Here is a 23,680-nt window from a genome sequence, read left to right as displayed (position 1 = left end):
ATTTATTGTCATTTATTTATTTATTTATTTATATTTATTTATTAATTGTGCTGCTGCTGCTGCAAGTCGTAAACTCACACCAAGGGCCAAACACCCCCCTCACCCCCAATAAAAAAAATTCACGCACAGCAGCCCCACAATTAATAAATAAATCTAAATAAATAAATAAATAAATAAAGACATGAAGAGAAATAAATATATACTGTACAGTATATACACTGTATATATATATATATATATATATATATATATATATATATATATATATACAGTATACATATATACACTGTGTATATATATATATATATATATATATATATATATATATATATATATATATATATATATATATATACATACTGTATGTGAGTGAAAAGAGAAAAAAGTAACCCGTATGGGAGCACTCAGGTATGCAATTGATATATTTGTTTATTTATTTGACACAGTGCAAAAAGGGATGAATAAACAGTACATGATTTAAAAACACTTAAAAAAGAGGCATGGACCCTTAAACACTAATGAACAGCACTAGGGAACGACACACACTGTCAACCCTAAACATGAAAAGGATAGTGACTCAAAAAACACTAGGGAGAATCAAAGTGAATCACAATACAGTAGGTTACTGGGTTTAAAGGCACCTACAGTATACAACGCTAAGGATAATGCACACTACAATACCAAAAAGTATTTTAACCAAGCAAGTAAACCAAAATCAATATATACTGTAAGTAACAACCAGAAAAGACAATTTAAAACCAAACTAACCCTTACAATACCAAGGATTACATCTATCTAATTGTAAAAAACCTTATACATTATACACAGCATTGTTTAAAAACCCCTTCCCCCCTAATGTTTGTGTTAAGCAGATTACACTGAAGGGAGAGAGATATAAAGGCCTAAAGCCCCTTCCCCCCCTAATGTTTCTGTTAAGTAGATTACACTGAAGGGAGAGAGATATAAAGGCCTAAAGCCCCTTCCCCCCTAATGTTTCTGTTAAGCAGATTACACTGAAGGGAGAGAGATATAAAGGCCTAAAGCCCCTTCCCCCCTAATGTTTCTGTTAAACAGATTACAGTACATTGAAGGGAGAGAGATTTTACAGAAACACACATTAGGGGGGAGGGGGCTTTAAACAGATTACAGTACATTGAAGGGAGAGAGATATTTCTGTTACCAGTAAATCTCCCTCCCTGCATTGCTAACCACCCTCACCCCCTACCCACATACCGTTAACCCCCCCCCCATCCTGGCCATGGCCCCTCCGCTTCTGCAAAACAGACACAAAAATTAAAACATACAAAGTAATGTCCCCTAACCCCTTAATCACCATAGCGGTTATTAACCGCTACAGTCATGAAGGGGTTAACCCACCCTCACCCACCCACCACTCGGGATGCCTACATACCCTCCCACACTAACCCCCCCCCCACCCGTGAGGCCTAACCACCCAATCAGTTCCCACAAGGGAGGCCTACCCACATACCGTTGGGGAAACACCCCACCCCCACCCCAGTACCCACAATAAAAACAGTACAATCACCCACAATAAACAGCATTCTATTTATTAAATACATTACCCACCCCCTGTGCCCCCCCCCCCCCATAAATACAAGATTTATTCTTTTACATTCAGGGTCCATAACGCAGCCCCACGCTAGTCCCCGGTGGGCTGGCAGGGCACCTGGACAGACCTACAGTTTACCAGCAGCATTCCACAGGTTCTGGAGGCCTGCTGGTGGATCCTGCCAGCACCATGGCGCCCAGGTGGTCTCCTTGGGTCACCGTGAGCCTCAATTGGGTCCACACGGTAGGCCCAAGGATGTCTGGGAGCCCCGGGTCAAACCCACAGGTGTCTGCGGGGCCTTGGGTGGTTCCCATGGGGGTCTGGGGAACTCACGGGTGCTCACTACGGGTCCGCGGTGCCCCCACAGAAGTGGGACCACACATCATCATCCCCGCACCTACGGCTCGGAGGTGCCCCCACAGAAGTGGGACCACACATCGTCATGCCCGCAGACTACGGGTCCGCGGTGCCCCCACAGAAGTGGGACCACACATCATCATCCCCGCATGTGTCACCCGTGGAACCACCAGCCTGCTACCCTTTAGGATACCCGAGGATTCCCCGCGGGTGGTCTCCAGAGGTCCCACGCAAAACCACGGAAGTAACCCTGAATGTAAAAAAAATAAACCTGGCCAATACATTCAATACATACACCCTCCCCCCCAACACCTACAGTACAATAATGTGCAAAATAACTATTATCCAGATATGGATAATAGATTAATTGCCCATTATTAAAAACATTAACTAGCATATACAAATAAATAAAGTACTACTGACCTCATCAATACGAAGTGTCCGATGCCAGCGCCTTCCTTCTCTTGCCCACACAAAACATAGCCAAAACCAAGCCAATACATTGCAATTACATTCAGATATCAATTAACCCCTTAAACACCTTATCGGATAATAACCGCAAAGGTAATTAAGGGGTTAAGCCACACAGGCACGATACCCACCCTTCACCCATGAATTTGTACTGTGGCTTCATCATGCAACTATATATATATACTGTATATATATACATACAGAGAGAAAGAGAGAGAGAGAGAGAGAGAGAGAGATATATACAGTATATATATATACACACACGTTATATACACACCCATGATAAACCAAATATACAGTACAAATAAATGTAGAAGGGTTATCAAAACCATACTGTTCTACAACCAAACACTTCTCCATACAGATACTACATTAAAATCAATTTCCTTTAAAAATCCTAACTGATCTCACAATCTACTGTACTGTATATGATCACAAACCAATGAAAAAAAAGTCACATTCCAAAATGCATAAAATCTATGCACCATACTGTATACATTCTGCAAATTAATCAAACGTAAACAAAAATCAGTTAGCAATCATTATTTACACCCCTAAACATTTCACACTCAATCAAGAACAATGAGACCATTAACAGATTCACGCCTAGAGCAGAACAATTAAGCCTTTGAAAAAATATAAGTACCGACAAAAATACAACCTTTACAGTACAGTACAACCAAGGCTATCTATCCCTGACCTTCCTCAAACACACAATACAATACCAAGGAATAATACATCTATCTAATTTTAAAATACTTTAAACTCACAAAATAATTAAAAACACATCTAATCCAGCTTTTAAAACATCATCATTTCTTACCCTGAATGTATACTGTACTGTATATCTCTCTAGACATATATATTGTACATACATACATACAGTGGCAAGAAATGATATACCACAAGCAAAAAAAAAAATACACATGTTAAAAAACCTTTTGAAATAATGAACAAGTTAAATAAAACACATTTCTTTACTGTAGTTCACTTACCATTACTTGCCCCCACCGACTCCCGTTGCCCAGCTTACTCACGAACCAATCCACGATCAGGAACCCATAAAATAATAAACCATTCAAAATAATAAACATTAAACTAAAAATCCAAACCAATCCACGGGTCTTCTACTTGTAATACATCTTCATCTGTATTCTTCTTTCGTCTATCTCCTTCCGGGCGGGGCAGGGCGTGGTCTTCTTTCCATCATCGGCCACGCCCTTGTCTTTTTTCTTCTCCGGAGGTCCTTCCTCCGCGGCGTCTGGCTGCAAAATGAGACGACATAGGCTTTTAAAGGCCTATGACGTCACATTTTGCGTCATGGTTCCCACGGTCATGATTGGGCCGTGAAAACCATGTGTTTTGGCCGACAAAAATTAAAATGATGACGTCACTTAAAGGGAATGAAAGCACAGCCAATCAGAATGGCTTTGCTTCAATTGCCTTTAAGTTGACGTCATGAAAAGGCACATGGTCGTGCACACATGGTACTAGAGCCAATCAGAGCGTGGGAACTTTATCCCTACTCTGATTGGCTCTGGTATACCATGTGTCAGGGGCTTGGGGGAGAAAGGACGTGACGTCAATGAAAACCTGTCACGTGGTATGGTAGCCAATCAGAGCGTGGGAACTTTATCCTTATTGACGTCACATCCTTTCTCCCCCAAGCCCCTGACACATGGTATACCAGAGCCAATCAGAGTAGGGATAAAGTTCCCACGCTCTGATTGGCTCTAGTACCATGTGTGCACGGCCATGTGCCTTTTCATGACGTCATCTTAAAGGCAATTGAAGCAAAGCCATTCTGATTGGCTGTGCTTTCATTCCCTTTAAGTGACGTCATCATTTTTTTATTATCGGCCAACACACATGGTTTTCACGGTCCAATCAGGACCGTGGGAACCATGACGCAAAATGTGACGTCATAGGCCTTTAAAAGCCTATGTCGTCTCATTTTGCAGCCAGACGCCGCGGAGGAAGGACCTCCGGAGAAGGAAAAAGACAAGGGCGTGGCCGATGATGGAAAGAAGACCACGCCCTGCCCCGCCCGGAAGGAGATAGAAGAAAGAAGAATACAGATGAAGGTGTATTACAAGTAGAAGACCCGTGGATTGGTTTGGATTTTTAGTTTAATGTTTATTATTTTCAATGGTTTATTATTTTATGGGTTCCTGATCGTGGATTGGTTCGTGAGTAAGCTGGGCAACGGGAGTCGGTGGGGGCAAGTAATGGTAAGTGAACTACAGTAAAGAAATGTATTTTATTTAACTTGTTAATTTTTTCAAAAGGTTTTTTAACCTGTGTATTTTTATTTTTTTGTGGTATATCATTTCTTGCCACTGTATGTATGTATGTACAATATATATGTCTAGAGAGATATACTGTACAGTATACATTCAGGGTAAGAAATGATGATGTTTTAAAAGCTGGATTAGATGTGTTTTTAATTATTTTGTGAGTTTAAAGTATTTTAAAATTAGATAGATGTATTATTCCTTGGTATTGTATTGTGTGTTTGAGGAAGGTCAGGGATAGATAGCCTTGGTTGTACTGTACTGTAAAGGTTGTATTTTTGTCGGTACTTATATTTTTTCAAAGGCTTAATTGTTCTGCTCTAGGCGTGAATCTGTTAATGGTCTCATTGTTCTTGATTGAGTGTGAAATGTTTAGGGGTGTAAATAATGATTGCTAACTGATTTTTGTTTACGTTTGATTAATTTGCAGAATGTATACAGTATGGTGCATAGATTTTATGCATTTTGGAATGTGACTTTTTTTTCATTGGTTTGTGATCATATACAGTACAGTAGATTGTGAGATCAGTTAGGATTTTTAAAGGAAATTGATTTTAATGTAGTATCTGTATGGAGAAGTGTTTGGTTGTAGAACAGTATGGTTTTGATAACCCTTCTACATTTATTTGTACTGTATATTTGGTTTATCATGGGTGTGTATATAACGTGTGTATATATATATACTGTATATATCTCTCTCTCTCTCTCTCTCTCTCTCTTTCTCTCTGTATGTATATATATACAGTATATATATATAGTTGCATGATGAAGCCACAGTACAAATTCATGGGTGAAGGGTGGGTATCGTGCCTGTGTGGCTTAACCCCTTAATTACCTTTGCGGTTATTATCCGATAAGGTGTTTAAGGGGTTAATTGATATCTGAATGTAATTGCAATGTATTGGCTTGGTTTTGGCTATGTTTTGTGTGGGCAAGAGAAGGAAGGCGCTGGCATCGGACACTTCGTATTGATGAGGTCAGTAGTACTTTATTTATTTGTATATGCTAGTTAATGTTTTTAATAATGGGCAATTAATCTATTATCCATATCTGGATAATAGTTATTTTGCACATTATTGTACTGTAGGTGTTGGGGGGGAGGGTGTATGTATTGAATGTATTGGCCAGGTTTATTTTTTTTACATTCAGGGTTACTTCCGTGGTTTTGCGTGGGACCTCTGGAGACCACCCGCGGGGAATCCTCGGGTATCCTAAAGGGTAGCAGGCTGGTGGTTCCACGGGTGACACATGCGGGGATGATGATGTGTGGTCCCACTTCTGTGGGGGCACCGCGGACCCGTAGTCTGCGGGCATGACGATGTGTGGTCCCACTTCTGTGGGGGCACCTCCGAGCCGTAGGTGCGGGGATGATGATGTGTGGTCCCACTTCTGTGGGGGCACCGCGGACCCGTAGTGAGCACCCGTGAGTTCCCCAGACCCCCATGGGAACCACCCGAGGCCCCACAGACACCTGTGGGTTTGACCCGGGGCTCCCAGACATCCTTGGGCCTACCGTGTGGACCCAATTGAGGCTCACGGTGACCCAAGGAGACCACCTGGGCGCCATGGTGCTGGCAGGATCCACCAGCAGGCCTCCAGAACCTGTGGAATGCTGCTGGTAAACTGTAGGTCTGTCCAGGTGCCCTGCCAGCCCACCGGGGACTAGCGTGGGGCTGCGTTATGGACCCTGAATGTAAAAGAATAAATCTTGTATTTATGGGGGGGGGGGGCACAGGGGGTGGGTAATGTATTTAATAAATAGAATGCTGTTTATTGTGGGTGATTGTACTGTTTTTATTGTGGGTACTGGGGTGGGGGTGGGGTGTTTCCCCAACGGTATGTGGGTAGGCCTCCCTTGTGGGTAGTTAGTGGGTGAGGGTTGAGGGTGGTTAGGCCTCACGGGGTGGGGGGTTAGAGTGGGACGGTATGTACAGTAGGCGTCCCAAGTGGTGGGTGAGGGCGGGTTAACCCCTTCATGACTGTAGCGGTTAATAACCGCTATGGTGATTAAGGGGTTAGGGGACATTACTTTGAAAGTGTTATTTTTTTTCTCTGTTTTACTGTACAGCAGCGGAGGTTGCCATGGGTAGTGGGTAGTGTATTGAATGTATTTATTGGTTATTATGCGTTAACCCCTTCATTACCTTAGCGGCTATACGCTATGCTAATGAAGCCTCGTTTCTGAACTTTTAATAATATTGTGCAGGAGCAGGGGGTCCCCTGAGATTAGATTTCTGTCTCAGGGAACCCCCTGCTCACTCTACAATATTATTAAAAAGACAGAAATGCTGCTTCTTTACCATAGCGCATAGCCGCTAAGCTAAAGAATGATTCTTTAATGATGTGTGTGTTTTATTCACAGTGTAGATGTTCTCCGGAGCTGAAGCGCACAGGTTTCAGGTCTGGGGACCCCGTGCCCCCCGAGATACAGGCCCCTTTAGGGGGTGCCGGTATCCCTCTGCTCTGCTTGGTTTACAGGCCGCGATCACGTGATCGGACCTTTAAACCAAGCAGAGGGCTACCGGCACCCCCTAAAGGGGCCTGTATCTCGGGGGGCACGGGGTCCCCAGACCTAAAACCTGTGCGGTTCAGCTCCAGAGACCCCCTGCACATCTACACTATCAATAAAAATGTATTTCAAATGTATTTATTTGTATTTATTTATTTATTTATTTATTGCGGGGATGCTGTGTGTGATTATTTTTTATTGTGTTTAGCGGGGGTGGGTGACGGGGTTTATAAATGTGAGTTTATAAATAAAATAAAGAATATTATTTATAGGGGCCTTAGAACAGAAGTTCCCACGCCAATTGCGCGCTCATTGCTCTTTTGTTACAATGTTGCTGGTCTTGCGGGTTTGCAGTCTGGCAGCAAAAAGCAGTTTGTAGTACTGTGTGTGAGATAAAGTAACCAGTTCTTTTATTGCTGAAGTCGCCACTAAAAACTTTTATTTACAAATACAGTACAAAAACCGTGCAACACACAACAACATTCAGTATCCTTTGTTTAAGTACAGCAGGTACTATAGGGTAAAACATGTACTGTACAGTACAGCACAACATTACAGTATGGTCTCACTGAAAGTCCTCCCCATTTTCCAGCCATGGCCGATGCCTTGCATGGCGCAAAACGCCATTAATGCAGTCTCTAACGCCTCTCATTACAGGATCTGTAACAGGGTAATAGCGCTGCATTTCTTCCACAATCTTTTTCCTTAAATTGGCAGGAAGGGCATTTTTTTGGCGATTCCCATCATAGTTCACTTTGAACACCCACTCGCAGTACAATGTGTAGGGAACATGGTGTTTAAATATGATCAAGGCATACTTGTGTGGTATACCAGCACTCCTCACCCTATACTTCTCCCTCAGCGCCGGTGTCAGATCGCACAGGGAGATGTCGGGCACTGTTTGTATGCGAGCGGGTGTAGGAAGTCTTTTGGGAGCGGGTGTACTTGAGGCGATGGGCAATGGTAGGGTGTCTGGGAGGAAGCTTTCCTCCGGTAGTGGTCGCCGGGTTGTCTCCTGGCGTGGTCTAGATGGGGTTGTCATGTCCTCCTCAATAGCATAGTACACTGTATCTTCTGGTGGAGGGGGTGTGCTTGGTGATGGAAGGGGGTCGAAGGTACCATGCATCACATCCATGTCACCCCCCTGCTCCAGCGTCGGGGAAACAGGGGCATTAACACCGAGCAAATAATGTATGCCCGCTATGTCTGCCTCTATCTTGTCCATCCGTTGATCCATCCGTTGCTCCATATGTAGCATCCGTTGATCCAGCCGTTGCTCCATATGTAGCACCGACTCCAGAAGCAGATCTAGCTTTGCCAGCACACTAGAATTCCCGGGGAGATCCACACTTAGCCCATTCAGGATCCGGTCCAACGAGCTGCTTGTGCATGGCATCTGGAGATCTGGGGGGATGGGTGCAACGGAGGATGAGATGGGGGTTCCCTGGAGAGAAGCGGCATCGATGGAGAGTGGAAGAGGTGACCTGGGGATGCCCGGTACAGGAGAAGCTGCAGCGTGGTGGAAGAGGGATGGAGAAGGTGACCGCTGGATTTCCGGGAGAGAAGCAGAGTCGTCCAAGAGCAAAGGAGACAGTGACCCGTTGATTTCAGAGGCAGCAGCATCTTCAGATGGAACCGGAGAAGATGGGGGTGGAGAAGCCGGGCTGAAGATTTCCGGGACAGCTACAGCAGAGTCGTCGAAGCATATGGGAGCAAGTGGTCTGCGGATTCGGTGAGTTGGCTGCCATGCGTCTTGCGAACCGAGCACAGTACCGTATTTCTTCTTCACATAATAAGGCTGACGTGTTTTAAAAGCCTTAGCCTTTGGGGTCAGCAGAAGGTTTTCTTTGTTGGCCTTAGCCTGTCGCTTTGCCTTTGGCTTGGGAACGGTAACTGCCTTTCTCTTTTTCAGTGTGGCAGGCACAGCAGAGGTGAGATGATTCTTTCGTCCATAGAACCGGGGATGCTCCATGTAAGCGGGAGGCACAATGCAGTATCTGGAAAATGCCTCAGATAAAGATCAGCAAGTGGTGGGCTATGCAACGTGTACAACCTTTTATGCATGGTGGCCAGGTACAGGTGTTGAAAGTGGGTGGTCTGTTATGTGAGTCATTAACATATAAATACACCATCCATTTTGTGGATTCACTGCACATTGAATACACATCGACTAAACATCGAATACACATTCTTGTGTTTGTATTTCTTTCTACAGTACTCGCAGCAATGCCTGTTAAGAAGATTTCAAAGGATCTCAGCATGAGAATGAAGGAGATGTACACGAGCGGACAACGAATTGCAGATATCCAGCGCTGGTTAACTGCTTCTGGCCTCGTTGTGCCATCAAGCACTGTGTGCTATCATGCACAAGGAAAAAACAGAGACCGCAAAAAGGCACCAAGGGTAACAAATGCGTAAGTACTGTATACTGTATTTATAAAACTTAACCAAAAAAAATATAGAAAACTGTAGTGTACATCTACAGTATACCGTATTTATATAGTATATTTATTATATTACAACAGTATATACTGTAGTGTACTGTATGTGTGGTCAATTTATATTTTTTGTGCAGCAGTATACACTTTTGGTATATTGCAATTCATCTGACAACGGAATATACAGTATATGATGTGTATTTATTATGATATAACAACAGTATACCGTATTTATATAGTATATTTATTATATTACAACAGTATATACTGTAGTGTACTGTATGTGTGGTCAATTTATATTTTTTGTGCAGCAGTATACACTTTTGGTATATTGCAATTCATCTGACAACGGAATATACAGTATATGATGTGTATTTATTATGATATAACAACAGTATACCGTATTTATATAGTATATTTATTATATTACAACAGTATATACTGTAGTGTACTGTATGTGTGGTCAATTTATATTTTTTGTGCAGCAGTATACACTTTTGGTATATTGCAATTCATCTGACAACGGAATATACAGTATATGATGTGTATTTATTATGATACAGTATAACAACAGTATATTTATATAGTATATTTATATTACAACAGTACTGTATACTGTATATTTTGTCTATTTATATTTATAGTACAGCAGTATACATTTTTTGTATATTTATATTTACTGTATATTACAACATTACATGTACAGTATACAATATACATTTTATATTGCTGCATATTAATAACACAATATAATTTCTTTGCATTGTAGGGAGACTACTCTTCTGGTGGACAGAATAAGTGAGGAGAATGATGAGAGGAGCGCATTAAGGGTTAAAAACACTCTTCAGGAAAACCACAATCTGACTGTATCCGAGAGCAGCATAAAGAAGATGAGACGCAGAATTGGATGGAAATATGGACGTGTGAGGTTAGTAGTGGACAGTACAGGAGGTACTGTACTGTAAAGTAAAAATGTTGTTTTGCAAACTGTACTGCGCTGTGACGCTAACATTTTTTATTCATTGTCATTACAGAGCGTACCCCATGATACGGGACGCAAACAAAATCAAAAGAGTGCTCCAGGCCCAGGCATGGATCGACAGCGGTGAGACTTTCCAGGATTGCATCTTCACTGATGAGTCTACTGTGTCGCTGGAGAGATTTGCAAGATTTGCGTTCCACAAAAAAGGCCGCATAACTTTGAAGCCACGGCCAAAACACCCTGTGAAGCTGCATGTGTGGGGTGCCATCTCTAGGCGTGGACCGGGATGCATTGTCGTCTTTGAAGGTACAATTTCTCAAATATAATGCCGCCTAATGCACTGTACTTGACTAGTGTTGCCTTACCGTATGCACTGTACTGTACTATTGAGCACTTTTCTTTTCTTGCTATAGGAATCATGAATAAAGATTTCTTCCAAGACAACATTGTGCCCGTGATAGTGCGATACATCACACAAGACTTTCCCAATGGTCATCGCTTTTACCAGGACAATGATCCCAAGCACACCGCGTCGACGGCGCATATCCTTGAGCGCGGCATCAACTGGGTGAAGACGCCAGCGGAGTAAGTGTAGTAGACCGTGTCCCATTTATATGTTCCCCACTGTTTTTACTGTGTACTGTATCTCTTAAACTAATTGTCCTTTCTTTCCAATCACAGATCGCCAGACTTCAATCCGATCGAAATGGTCTGGCATCAGCTGAAGGACCACATCCGTAAAGTGGCGAAACCCTCCAAGAAGGACGAGTTGTATACAGCCATAATGAGTTTTTGGAACGATGTACTCACCGTGGAACGATGCAATAAATATATAGACCATATTGCCACTGTGTTGCCCATTGTCATCGCGCGCAATGGACAAGCATCAGGAAAGTAGTACAGTGCTGTAGTATTGTACAGTAGGTACACTATGATACAGGTAAGTATGGCACAGATTTTAGCTTTCCCAATAGTCAGAGTTTACAGTAGTTCCAGTATACAGTACAGTAGACTAGTTTGACATACTACAGTAACTGCCTACTAACTGCTCCATTTTTTCTTTCCAGAGAAAGCTGCACCAGCCACCTACTGTACAGTAGGTCTACCATAATACAGTACGCACATACAGTACAGTACAGTAACTGAACAAAGTTTTTGTTTTCTTGTCGTTCCAGGAAAAAGGGTGCACCAGAGGGGAGGGGGGGCCTTGTGTTCGTCAAATCTGCTTGTGCAGTCAAATGTACAGTATATAAACAGCAGTAATGATGTACACAAAACCTCTCCTCTCTCAATGAACTACTGTACCGCAGACACAATGAGGATACTGTTACAGTATGAAGGGAAAAAGAACAGGATGGGTTATTTAACATTACAGTATACTGTGCAATATTTATACTGTATATTTATACAGTATATACTGTATTTTTATTCTAAAGGTATTCGAGAATGTACTCTACTGTATGAGGACCTGGTGACTTTCAACCCTCTCAGACCCACAGAAAGGATTACAGTATTTCACATCACTGTATATTTATCCTGTATATTTTCAGTAATTTAGAAGCAGTGGCTGTTCTGAACAGCCCAGGGCCAGTTTAACAAAACAATGGCTTGGATTGGATTAGCCAGACGATTGATGCTTGGCCAGGGAGGGATTAAAAACTCTAAGGGAGGGGGTGGGTGGTGTAGCTGTACTGTAGGATTGTACTGTGTCAGTATTTCCAACGCCAGGTCACCCTAATAATTGCATTAATAAACCCCCAAAGACAAGGCCCAAATATACTAGTACAGTATACAGTACTGTAAAGTATGTATTATTGTGTGTTGATGTTTTGAATTGCTGTTAACTTGAAATGTTTCACCATTGTATTGTACTGTATTTGTAAATAAAAGTATTTTGTGGCGACTTCAGCAATAAAAGAACTGGTTAATTTATCTCACATAAAGTACGTGAATACGACCGCAATCACGATTGTACAGTAAATGGGTGCATAGGATGGAACGACAGGTGCTAAAGGGGTATAAATATGATACTGTATTTATCAGTATTGATCAAAGAGAGTTGATCAGAAGGATTCCCCTTATAAAGTATACAGCACTCTATTGTCATTCATACAGTACAGTATACTGTAGTAAAGGGTAGACAACACATGGTCTTGCAGTATACTGTATTACTAAAAATCTGTCAGGTTGACCAGAATCACTGCGGATATCGGAAAATAATACAATTTTATTAATTCTACGTACTGTATATAAGGGGAATCCTTCTGATCAACTCTCTTTGATCAACACTGATAAATACAGTACAGTAATTTATCTCACACTCAGTACTACAAACTGCTTTTTGCTTGCAATAAACAAACAAACAGGGAAGCGCTACTGTATACTGTATGAGTTAGGATCAGGCCCAGCAGCCACTTTATGTTGAAAACCACATATGAAATGAGCATAAATTTGCATGAATAATTACACAAAAATATATAAAATAAATAGCACAAGTCTCTGACAGAGAGAAATTGTCCAGGTGGTGTGGATACAGGTTAATGCCCCTGTCTGATAGGACAGACTCGGGCAAGAATGGCCTGTGAGAGGTGAAAATCCAGAATGGTAGCTGGGATGGAAAGCGCTACCAACTGTGCAGGTATTGAAGTGTGTAGAAATGGGAAGGTGCCGTAGGCATCAAATGTGGAAAGCGCTCACCCAGACTTCATACACTGCGCTTTTTGCTTGCATACTGCAAAGCCGCAAGACCAGCAACATTGTAAAAAAAGAGCAAAAAAAAGAGCAATGAGCGCGAAATTGGCGTGGGAACTTCTGTTCTAGGGCCCCTAGAAATAATATTCTTTATTTTAGTTATAAACTCACATTTATATATAAAGTATATATTTATTTCTCTTCATGTATTTATTTAGATTTATTTATTAATTGTGGAGCTGCTGTGCGTGAGGGGCCATGGCCAGGATGGGGGGGGGGGGGGGGGTAACGGTACAGTATGTGGGTAGGGGGTGAGGGTGGTTAGACCTCACAGTACATTATGCACATTGGGCCCCCCTCCTCCCCACATTTACATACTGTACACTACACGACATCAATGCAGGGAGGGTTTACCAATGCAGGGAGGGTTTACCAATGCAGGTAAGGCTTTAGGCCTTTATATCTCTCTCCCTTCAGTGTAATCTGCTTAACAGAAACATTAGGGGGGAAGGGGCTTTAGGCCTTTATATCTCTCTCCCTTCAGTGTAATCTACTTAACAGAAACATTAGGGGGGGAAGGGGCTTTAGGCCTTTATATCTCTCTCCCTTCAGTGTAATCTGCTTAACACAAACATTAGGGGGGAAGGGGTTTTTAAACAATGCTGTGTATAATGTATAAGGTTTTTTACAATTAGATAGATGTAATCCTTGGTATTGTAAGGGTTAGTTTGGTTTTAAATTGTCTTTTCTGGTTGTTACTTACAGTATATATTGATTTTGGTTTACTTGCTTGGTTAAAATACTTTTTGGTATTGTAGTGTGCATTATCCTTAGCGTTGTATACTGTAGGTGCCTTTAAACCCAGTAACCTACTGTATTGTGATTCACTTTGATTCTCCCTAGTGTTTTTTGAGTCACTATCCTTTTCATGTTTAGGGTTGACAGTGTGTGTCGTTCCCTAGTGCTGTTCATTAGTGTTTAAGGGTCCATGCCTCTTTTTTAAGTGTTTTTAAATCATGTACTGTTTATTCATCCCTTTTTGCACTGTGTCAAATAAATAAACAAATATATCAATTGCATACCTGAGTGCTCCCATACGGGTTACTTTTTTCTCTTTTCACTCACATACAGTATGTATATATATATATATATATATATATATATATATATATATATATATATATATATATATATATATATACACAGTGTATATATGTATACTGTATATATATATATATATATATATATATATATATATATATATATATATACAGTGTATATACTGTACAGTATATATTTATTTCTCTTCATGTCTTTATTTATTTATTTATTTAGATTTATTTATTAATTGTGGGGCTGCTGTGCGTGAATTTTTTTTATTGGGGGTGAGGGGGGTGTTTGGCCCTTGGTGTGAGTTTACGACTTGCAGCAGCAGCAGCACAATTAATAAATAAATATAAATAAATAAATAAATAAATGACAATAAATACATTTGAAATACATTTTTATTGATAGTGTACATGTGCAGGGGGTCTCCGGAGCTGAAGCGCACAGGTTTCAGGTCTGGGGACCCCGTGCCCCCCGAGATACAGGCCCCTTTAGGGGGTGCCGGTATCCCTCTGCTCTGCTTGGTTTACAGGCCGCGATCACGTGATCGGGACCTTTAAACGCAGAGCACTCAGCACTCAGAAACACAGGCCAGCCAGATTTAAACACACACACAATAGGGGGAGGTTTTTTTTTACATAGCTTGCAGGGAAGCTTAACGCACACACACAATAGGGGGATAGGGGGATAGGGGGAGGTTTTTTTTACATAGATTAGAGAGAAGGCAGGGCGTTTTAAAAGCGAGAATAGGGGGAGGGGGTTTTACATAGATTTTATTTATTTATTTATTTAGATTTATTAATTGTGGGGCTGCTGTGCGTGAATTTTTTTTATTGGGGGTGAGGGGGGTGTTTGGCCCTTGGTGTGAGTTTACGACTTGCAGCAGCAGCAGCACAATTAATAAATAAATATAAATAAATAAATAAATAAATGACAATAAATACATTTGAAATACATTTTTATTGATAGTGTACATGTGCAGGGGGTCTCCGGAGCTGAAGCGCACAGGTTTCAGGTCTGGGGACCCCGTGCCCCCCGAGATACAGGCCCCTTTAGGGGGTGCCGGTATCCCTCTGCTCTGCTTGGTTTACAGGCCGCGATCACGTGATCGGGACCTTTAAACGCAGAGCACTCAGCACTCAGAAACACAGGCCAGCCAGATTTAAACACACACACAATAGGGGGAGGTTTTTTTTACATAGCTTGCAGGGAAGCTTAACGCACACACACAATAGGGGGATAGGGGGATAGGGGGAGGTTTTTTTTACATAGATTAGAGAGAAGGCAGGGCGTTTTAAAAGCGAGAATAGGGGGAGGGGGTTTTACATAGATTTTATTTATTTATTTATTTAGATTTATTTATTAATTGTGGGGCTGCTGTGCGTGAATTTTTTTTATTGGGGGTGAGGGGGGTGTTTGGCCCTTGGTGTGAGTTTACGACTTGCAGCAGCAGCAGCACAATTAATAAATAAATATAAATAAATAAATAAATAAATGACAATAAATACATTTGAAATACATTTTTATTGATAGTGTACATGTGCAGGGGGTCTCCGGAGCTGAAGCGCACAGGTTTCAGGTCTGGGGACCCCGTGCCCCCCGAGATACAGGCCCCTTTAGGGGGTGCCGGTATCCCTCTGCTCTGCTTGGTTTACAGGCCGCGATCACGTGATCGGGACCTTTAAACCAAGCAGAGGGCTACCGGCAGCCCCTAAAGGGGCCTGTATCTCGGGGGGCACGGGGTCCCCAGACCTAAAACCACCGCGGTTCAGCTCCGGAGACCCCCTGCACATCTACACTATCAATAAAAATGTATTTCCAATGTATTTATTGTCATTTATTTATTTATTTTTTGGCGGCTGCTGTGTGTGTGTATTTTTTTATTGTGGGTAGCGGGAGGGTGGGTGAATGGGGTATTCGCCCCAACGATGGTTGGGGAGGGCTTGCGGGGGGGGGGGGGGGGGGGTAGCGGGAGGGCTTAACCCCTTCATGACCGTAGCGGTATTAACTGCTACGATCGTGAAGGGGTTAAGTGCACCCGCAACCCCCCCCCCCTCCCGCAAGTCCTAAACTCACACCAAGGGCCAAATACCCCCCTCACCCATCCCCACTACACACAATAAAGCGGGCACGGTGGGTTAACCCCTTCATTGCCTTAGCGGCTATCCGCTATGGTAATGACGCAGCATTTTCCGTATTTTTAATAATATTGATCAGGAGCAGGGGGGTTCCCTGAGCATTAATTTCTGGCTCAGGGAACCCCCTGCTCACTGTACAATATTATTAAATCTCTCTCTGCTGCAAACACATCTCGCCCCCAGTATGTGCAGTAATTTACTGAACATGTACTGTAGAATAAATGCATACAGTAGTTTTATTTATTCGGGTTTATTACACAGTATACTGTATGGCCGGAAAACATCAGCATACAGTACAATATAATCCATCGAAATCCCCCCATTAGCCGTTTTCTTTTCTGAGGAAAAACAAAATGAAAAGTTTTAATGTACAGTAATGGTCAGCCCCCTAAAGAAGTTCCCAGCCAGCCCCACCAAAATAATACGGCAAAAATACAGTACTCACCATACTGTACAGTACAGTATTACTAAATTTCCCATTCAGCTTGCGCTGGCGCCGGCCCACTTCCAGTCCAGCTTTCATCATTTTGCAGAGGGACTAGCCCACCTGTAGTCAGCGGGAAATCGCTTAGGTACATGCAAGCTTCATCAAAACTGGCTGCGAAATCCATCTCAGATTTGTCACCGACGGCGGGACCATGATGATAAGCTGGTGCTGCTGCTGGTTCTGGTTCTGGTTCTGGCGCATTGCTTGGCAGGGACTGTCGCTTCTTATTTCGTTTTAACACGACCCTTCGCCTTTTGCCGCCTCCATTATCATAGATACGGGAAAAACCCTGTGACACACACCAATACCCTCCAACAAATTGGGGCTCAATACGGTGAAAACAGGGGTCACTACATAACCTTTTCCTTATTGCATGCTTCCACAAATGAGGAGTTGGCGAAAATCTGTAAAAGTCATAATTTTCGATAAAATACTGATAAATTTGAACAACTGTTGCCATCTTATCCTCTGTTGCATTTATAGCGGCCCATATCAAATAAGCATAACTTCTGTCAGGTTTTTGGAACACGGGCTCCACTTGTTCACTCATGTCTCTGTAGAATAGTGTAAGTGAAAATGATCTTTGTCTTTATTTAATACATTACTGTATGTAAAGCCTAAATTGATACATTTTTTGCAACTATTCCTTCAGTCTCAAGGACAAGTTACACAATAGCATACTGTACTGGGATAAAGTAACTTTTTTTGGAAACGAAACAACTTGCAAAGGCCACACATTACTTAAGTCATGAGTTTATGCCATCTGGTGGACAATCGAAACATCGCAGCCTAGTAAATCATTCTCATTATCATTTAACAAGATCAGGCCCCCGTCAGCCAGGCATGAACCGTGGCTGGGAAGGCAAGCGCAACGAAGCATGCAAGAGGTGAGCAGTGGCGGATTCCAGGTTTCTGCCAGGTACAAACCAGGCATTTGCTCGAATAAAGTGTGTCGGTGCAGTATGAACAGTGTTCGACAAACCTATACATTTGCTCGCCCCGGGCGAGTGGATTTAACCCCCGGGCGAGTAAATATTGGCCCAAGCAGCACACGTTTGGTACTAGGTGGCGAGTAGATTTTTTGGTGATTTGTCAACCACTGGTTATGAAGATACAGTATACAGGCATACCCCCCTTTAAGTACACTCACTTTAAGTACACTCGCGAGTAAGTACATGTCGCCCAATAGGCAAATGGCAGCTCGCGCATGCGCCTGTCATCACATCCTGAACAGCAATACCGGCTCCCTACCTGTACCGAAGCTGTACGCAAGCAGGGAGACTATAGAGCCTGTTACACATGTGTTATTTACATCAGTTATGCACGTATATGATGATTGCAGTACAGTACATTCATCGATAAGTGGGAAAAGGTAGTGCTTCACTTTAAGTACATTTTCGCTTTACATACATCCTCCGGTCCCATTGCGTACGTTAATGTGGGGTATGCCTGTACATAGTCAATGCATCCAGGTATAATCACTTGTACCAACACAACAGATTTGTGACTAACCTTCAAGCTTCAGATTCTCCTTTTCCATCCTTTGCAATAAGATTTGCTGATGTATTGCTTTCCTCCATAAGCTCTGCAGGTATTCGGACGTTCGCTTCCCATCAACATTAAGTGAAGCATTTTTCCCCTGAAGAAGAGAAACTAGCGGGTCCTCCTCCATCGCAGGAGGAAGAGGTGATAATGGCAGCAATTCATTCCCATCTATTCGGTCTGAGGCAAAGGAGACAAAGTACAGTATGTCCAAAATGATTTCCACAAAGTTAGAACCTGCAACGCTGACTGCGCGTTTTCTGTCCTCACTAATGGGGCTTTCTTCCTTCAAACAGCGCTCATAAGAATAATACCTACCCTAACGTCACTAAAGCTGACTTCCTTCTTTTTTATGTTTTCAATATAAACATGTTTACACTTCTTGTTTTCAGTGATAATTTTAGATAAGTCTAGTTCCTGATTTGTGTGCAATCTGGTCATTTTTTTAGTGTTATAGCAGCGGTTTAGGAACCGTTTGCTTTGAATGTGTTGTGGTCCCTGTGGACCCTAATTTTAAATATTGTGTTTTTATCTTTATTGAATAAAATTGTTATTCTACACCTATCAGATGCTGTGTGATCACTGGTATGGTCACAGGTACTCATTTTATGTGTGTACTCTATTATAAGTAGAGCACGGCTCATTATATTCGGTCATTAACCCCCGGTGTGCTCTGTGCGCATTCTGTTTTTATATGTATATATACGTCATGACGCCGGAGCCGACGTGTGGGGGGGCGCGGAGGTGAGGGGACGGCCAGCAGGGGGGCGCAGGGAAAAATGTTTGCGCCCCCCTGGGCTAAGGCACAATGTCTGAAAGCTCTGCGCATGACACACCTCTAAATATAACATGTGAGCTTTGCTGAGCAGAGCATTCACAGTCCTCATATCAGATGTAGCGAGTGCACATAACTGCAAGTACATTTAAGTCACACATTCCCCAAAAAGCTGCTAGTGAGTAAATACACTATGGCTCTATGCAAAGAAAAGAGATACTAACTTCATAGAAAATCACTGTATGCTGATTCATTGCAATAACATGAAAGGAACTACACTGGCGACACACTTTATTCGAGCTCGGCTAGTCCCACGAATTCGGGTATACCCGGGTGTATTGAGGTTTGTGACTGTTTTCTGCCCTAGTGCATTGAGGTATTTTCCATGCAGGGATTGAAGCATTTTATTCCCGCTGGCTGCAATACTGCACAGTATATATATATATATATATATATATACTGCATTACAATTCATGAATTTATGCCATCTGGTAGACACGCGAAGCATTGCAGCCTATTAAATCCTAATCATTATCATTTAACAGATCAGCCGCCCGTCAGCCAGGCATGAACCCAGGCTGGGAAGGCAAACACAACGGGGCTTGTCAGAGGTGAGGAGCGGCGCATTCCAGGTATCTGCCAGGTACATACTGGGTATTTGCTCGAATAAAGTGTGTCGGTGCAGTAATAACAGACATACTGTATGTTTTGGACCAAAACTGACAGGAAAATGGATTGGGGGATCATTTTCCCTGTCTGATGCAATATGTCAATATACTGACACAATGTGAGCTGAACATGTTGTTATAAGAAGCTGTGTCCTGAACCCACATACTTGCATTCTCTCTAATTATTCCAAAATTAGCAAATGTGTTCATGCATGTTAGCAGGAGGGTATTCTGTTGCCAACGGGGAAAAGTCAATGTTTGGCAGCAGTCCATGCTTAGAAACAACTTGGAAATATCTCAGCACAAACAAAGAAATCAAGACGAGCAACTAAAAAAAAAATACCTTTTAGATCGCAATAAAAAAATAGAGCAGAAAATTATTGTACTCAACCAATAATTGTACAATCCTATTTAATGTGTTGAAAATGCTCACTCTAATGGGTCTATGCATCAAGGCAAACGTAGTGAAATTGTGGGTCAAAACAATTGCACCAGATGCAACAAAGAACAAGCATAATGACCGTAATAAGATTGTTTTTATTAAAATATAAACAGTTGTTGTACTGTAGAATTGCACTCATTTTGCCTTGATACGTCAAGCATTGGTAAGGAAAACTGGAGGGTTATCTCCAAAAATTAGTACATTTTTTATCAACTTGGATGCTAGTTATCCAAAAAATGACCAAACATTTACTAATGTTTTCCTTACCACTGCTTGATATATCTGGGCCATAGACTTCTATGTGTTTTTAGGATGCTTTACACAATTCCTGCAATCAAAGTTCTTCTTCAACAACTAGCAGAAGTACTGTAGATATATTTTTAAAACCTGGCAAAGCCAGCCAATCACCAAGTACAGCATCTGGTTAGCTAGTCAGGACCAACCAGAAAAAGGTTTAAAACAAATATACAACAAATAACAGTATTTAAGTGCACCTGTAACTGAAAATAGGCTTGGGTATGGTGGAGAAGACAAGCTACAGATGCTCACATTGTGTGTAAACACACAACAATTAACAGCTTTGGCTTCACCGACGGCAGCAGGTTTTTCTTCTCTTGTCTACAGAATGCTGAATAGTCCCCAAAAAATTATTACAAAAAAGGACTGACAATATCAGCATGCAATACAGATTCTCACTCAGGGGTGTAGTTATAGCCCGGGCAAAGCCTGGGGGCCCACGTTCTTGGGGGCTCACTCTCCCCCCTGCCAGCCCTGCTGACCATCTCTCTCTTCTCCCCCATATGGAGGCAGGCGCGGGGAGATGACGGTACACGGCGACGGAGGGCCACCAGAGGAGCAGCCAGCAGAGGAGTTAGGAGTTGCACGCAAGCAGAGCAGAACAGCCGGGGAGGAGCACCCCTCAGCGATCAGACCCGGAAATCTTTCTTACTTCCGGTGTCTATGCTGGTACAGCGTGCTCCTCCCCGGCCGTCCTGCTCTGCCACCATGCATCTCCTAACTCCTCTGCCTGCTGCTCCTCTGCTTAACTCTGGTGGCCCGCCACAGCGTACATCATCTCCCGCCACCTGCCTCTATCACCACCCTGTCCCACAGGTAGGCATTGAGGAGAAGGAGGGGGGAGAGAGCTGAGGAGGAATGAGGAGGGGGAGAGAGCTGAGAAGAGATGAGAAGAGATGATGAGGAGAGATATCCTCCAATTTAAATCGAGGCGAATATTTCTCCTGAATCTACGGAATACGTTCATTTATAATAGGGCCCTGAGAAAATGTTTGCCCCGTGTCCCGCGCATGTCTAGCTACGCCACTGCTCTCAGTTACAACAAAATGCTGCCAAACTTATTTCACAAACCTTTGTGTTGCATATTTGAGAGAGACTTGGTCATTGGTGAAGCTACCCTGAGGAATATCCGTTGCCGCCACGAGATTCGCCGAGGGGTGAGATAGATCCCACCGGCATTTAAGGAGTCGATGCTGCAGGTAGAGTGAGCTCTTCTTCTTTCTTCCCCCTCGCTGCTGAAATATTCAACACCTGTATATCAATTACCAAACTTGAAAATACATGTGTGAATAAAGCACAAAACCACCACGTCACACATATAGATTTGTTGATTCTCACACATTTTATTGCATGCACGAGGGGTAAGGTACAATAAAACAATTTAGCAAAATGTTTGATCCCATATGGTGTTGTGGGATGTGCGGTGCACTGTTCTGCTCTACTGTACCTCATAAAAACAGCTAGGTTTAGCATATATACTCTTAGTTTGCTACATTGTGCACATTATCATTAACAGAACTTATAATATAAGCTTTAACAGCTGACTTGATTTTTAATTACTTTCTATCTTTATGATTACAATTTGAACATTTTAGACGCATTATCAACACATTAATCTTCTGAAAGCACCAGTCATCTGCATACACAATTATAAGCAGCGGTGCCTTCTTCCATCACAAAGCTAAGCCTCCACACCATGCTCTGCGGTTAAATATTACCTAACTCAGCTATTCACCAAGGCGTTCAGTCAACAATGTATTTTAGCACATTAATAATTACCGCTGTACCATACGAAGTATGATAAAATAAAATGACTGCACATTTTAATGAGGCACAGGGAAATTATTCTGCCATGAACAGCAGCACTCATTTCACAAAGCAATATTTACAGTAAGTATGCAAAAATACATACCACTTTACTTCCTTTATTATAACCTTCTAAACTCCTAGCCTCTCATGGTCCAATAATATGTTATTTTCAGTCATTGTTAAGAATATTGCCTCCACCACCTCTGCTGCGAGAGGTGGTGGGGGACTTTTTGTTTATATTCTGAAAACATAAAATACAAGGATAAAAGCAAAACCAGAAGTGGGTTCTATTATTATAGTATAGTGCAGTAAAAATACATTTTGATGAAACAGTGGATGGATTGCCAAGATTAGTTTGATTCATCAATTTGCTTAGCTTTGGTTTAGAGAAAAGCAGATCTCTTAAGTAAGAATAATAAGCGATATTGGAAATATACCCTTTTAACCATGCTTAGATTCTTACATTATATGCAGGTGAAACACATCAGTACATGCAATTAAAACCTTGGATACCGGAACTTAGAATAGAAGGCTATGATATACTTGGAATAAAATCAAACCAACATTAATTTGTTTTTTTTATATACGCATTATAATTTATAGGGAGGTACACATTCACAAGGCCTATTTACCTTTGAGTAAGCACTCAAACTTAATGGATGGATGGATGAATTGATGTGAAAAGACTATTTCCACTGCTATTAAATCAATTAACTCTTAGGAAACAACAAACAATCCATAAACAACAATTATCTGTAAAATCAATTCAGATATATAAAATGTGGGACACTTCCTGCAGGGCTGCAGTTAATAACTAATGTGGGGTAATGTTTCTCCAATCTCAGGAGTTCATTTAAAGTGCATATTTTCAAAGCAACAAGTCTAAGAAATGAGCTCACAAACAAATTCCAATAGAACATTTCATTTTCCATCCACACAGAAACATTTTTCTTTCTGGAACAAAAGCTTGCATTGGTCCCAGCCCTTATAGTGTTTGCTTCTATTTCTTTATTCTCTTCCACCTACAGCATATGATTGTGAGCTTTGTAATACCTTTTATGAGACCATTATATTAATACCTACATTCTTTTTACATAGGTTTT

General features: G+C 41.9%; 2 protein-coding genes across 8 annotated transcripts in view; one reads left to right on the top strand and one right to left on the bottom strand.

Annotated features, from left to right (window-relative positions):
- TBC1D4 (TBC1 domain family member 4) overlaps positions 1–23,680 on the bottom strand; it is a 219,787-nt gene that overhangs the window by 20,490 nt on the left and 175,617 nt on the right. For 4 of the 7 annotated variants that reach the window (XM_075590994.1, XM_075590999.1, XM_075590997.1 and 1 more), the window contains 2 exons: positions 21,840–22,000; positions 18,557–18,766 (listed from right to left, as the gene is read on the bottom strand). In XM_075590994.1, coding sequence (XP_075447109.1) covers positions 18,557–18,766; positions 21,840–22,000 — 371 coding nt within the window. Of the gene's footprint in view, positions 1–18,556; positions 18,767–21,839; positions 22,004–23,680 lie in introns of all 7 variants that reach the window. The other 3 variants (XM_075590993.1, XM_075590998.1, XM_075590996.1) reach the window with 1 other exon arrangement.
- Positions 9,428–11,081, top strand: LOC142490583 (uncharacterized). The gene is made up of 3 exons (XM_075592997.1): positions 9,428–9,615; positions 10,409–10,567; positions 10,674–11,081. Exons 1-3 carry the CDS (start codon positions 9,428–9,430, stop codon positions 10,945–10,947), a joined length of 621 nt encoding a protein of 206 aa, XP_075449112.1. The 3' UTR covers positions 10,948–11,081.

The sequence above is a fragment of the Ascaphus truei genome, chromosome 3 (assembly GCF_040206685.1).
Source record: "Ascaphus truei isolate aAscTru1 chromosome 3, aAscTru1.hap1, whole genome shotgun sequence".
NCBI lineage: Eukaryota > Metazoa > Chordata > Amphibia > Anura > Ascaphidae > Ascaphus > Ascaphus truei.
Note: the sequence above shows the minus strand (reverse complement) of the source record. Positions and strands in the feature narration are given on the sequence as shown.

Excerpts from the sequence above, each read along its gene's own strand:
- LOC142490583 (XM_075592997.1), top strand. The coding sequence starts at position 9,428 with ATGCCTGTTAAGAAGATTTCAAAGGATCTCAGCATGAGAATGAAGGAG. Across the intron at positions 9,616-10,408 it reads GCACCAAGGGTAACAAATGC|GGAGACTACTCTTCTGGTGG; the intron begins GTAAGTACTGTA and ends TTTGCATTGTAG. Across the intron at positions 10,568-10,673 it reads TGGAAATATGGACGTGTGAG|AGCGTACCCCATGATACGGG; the intron begins GTTAGTAGTGGA and ends TTGTCATTACAG.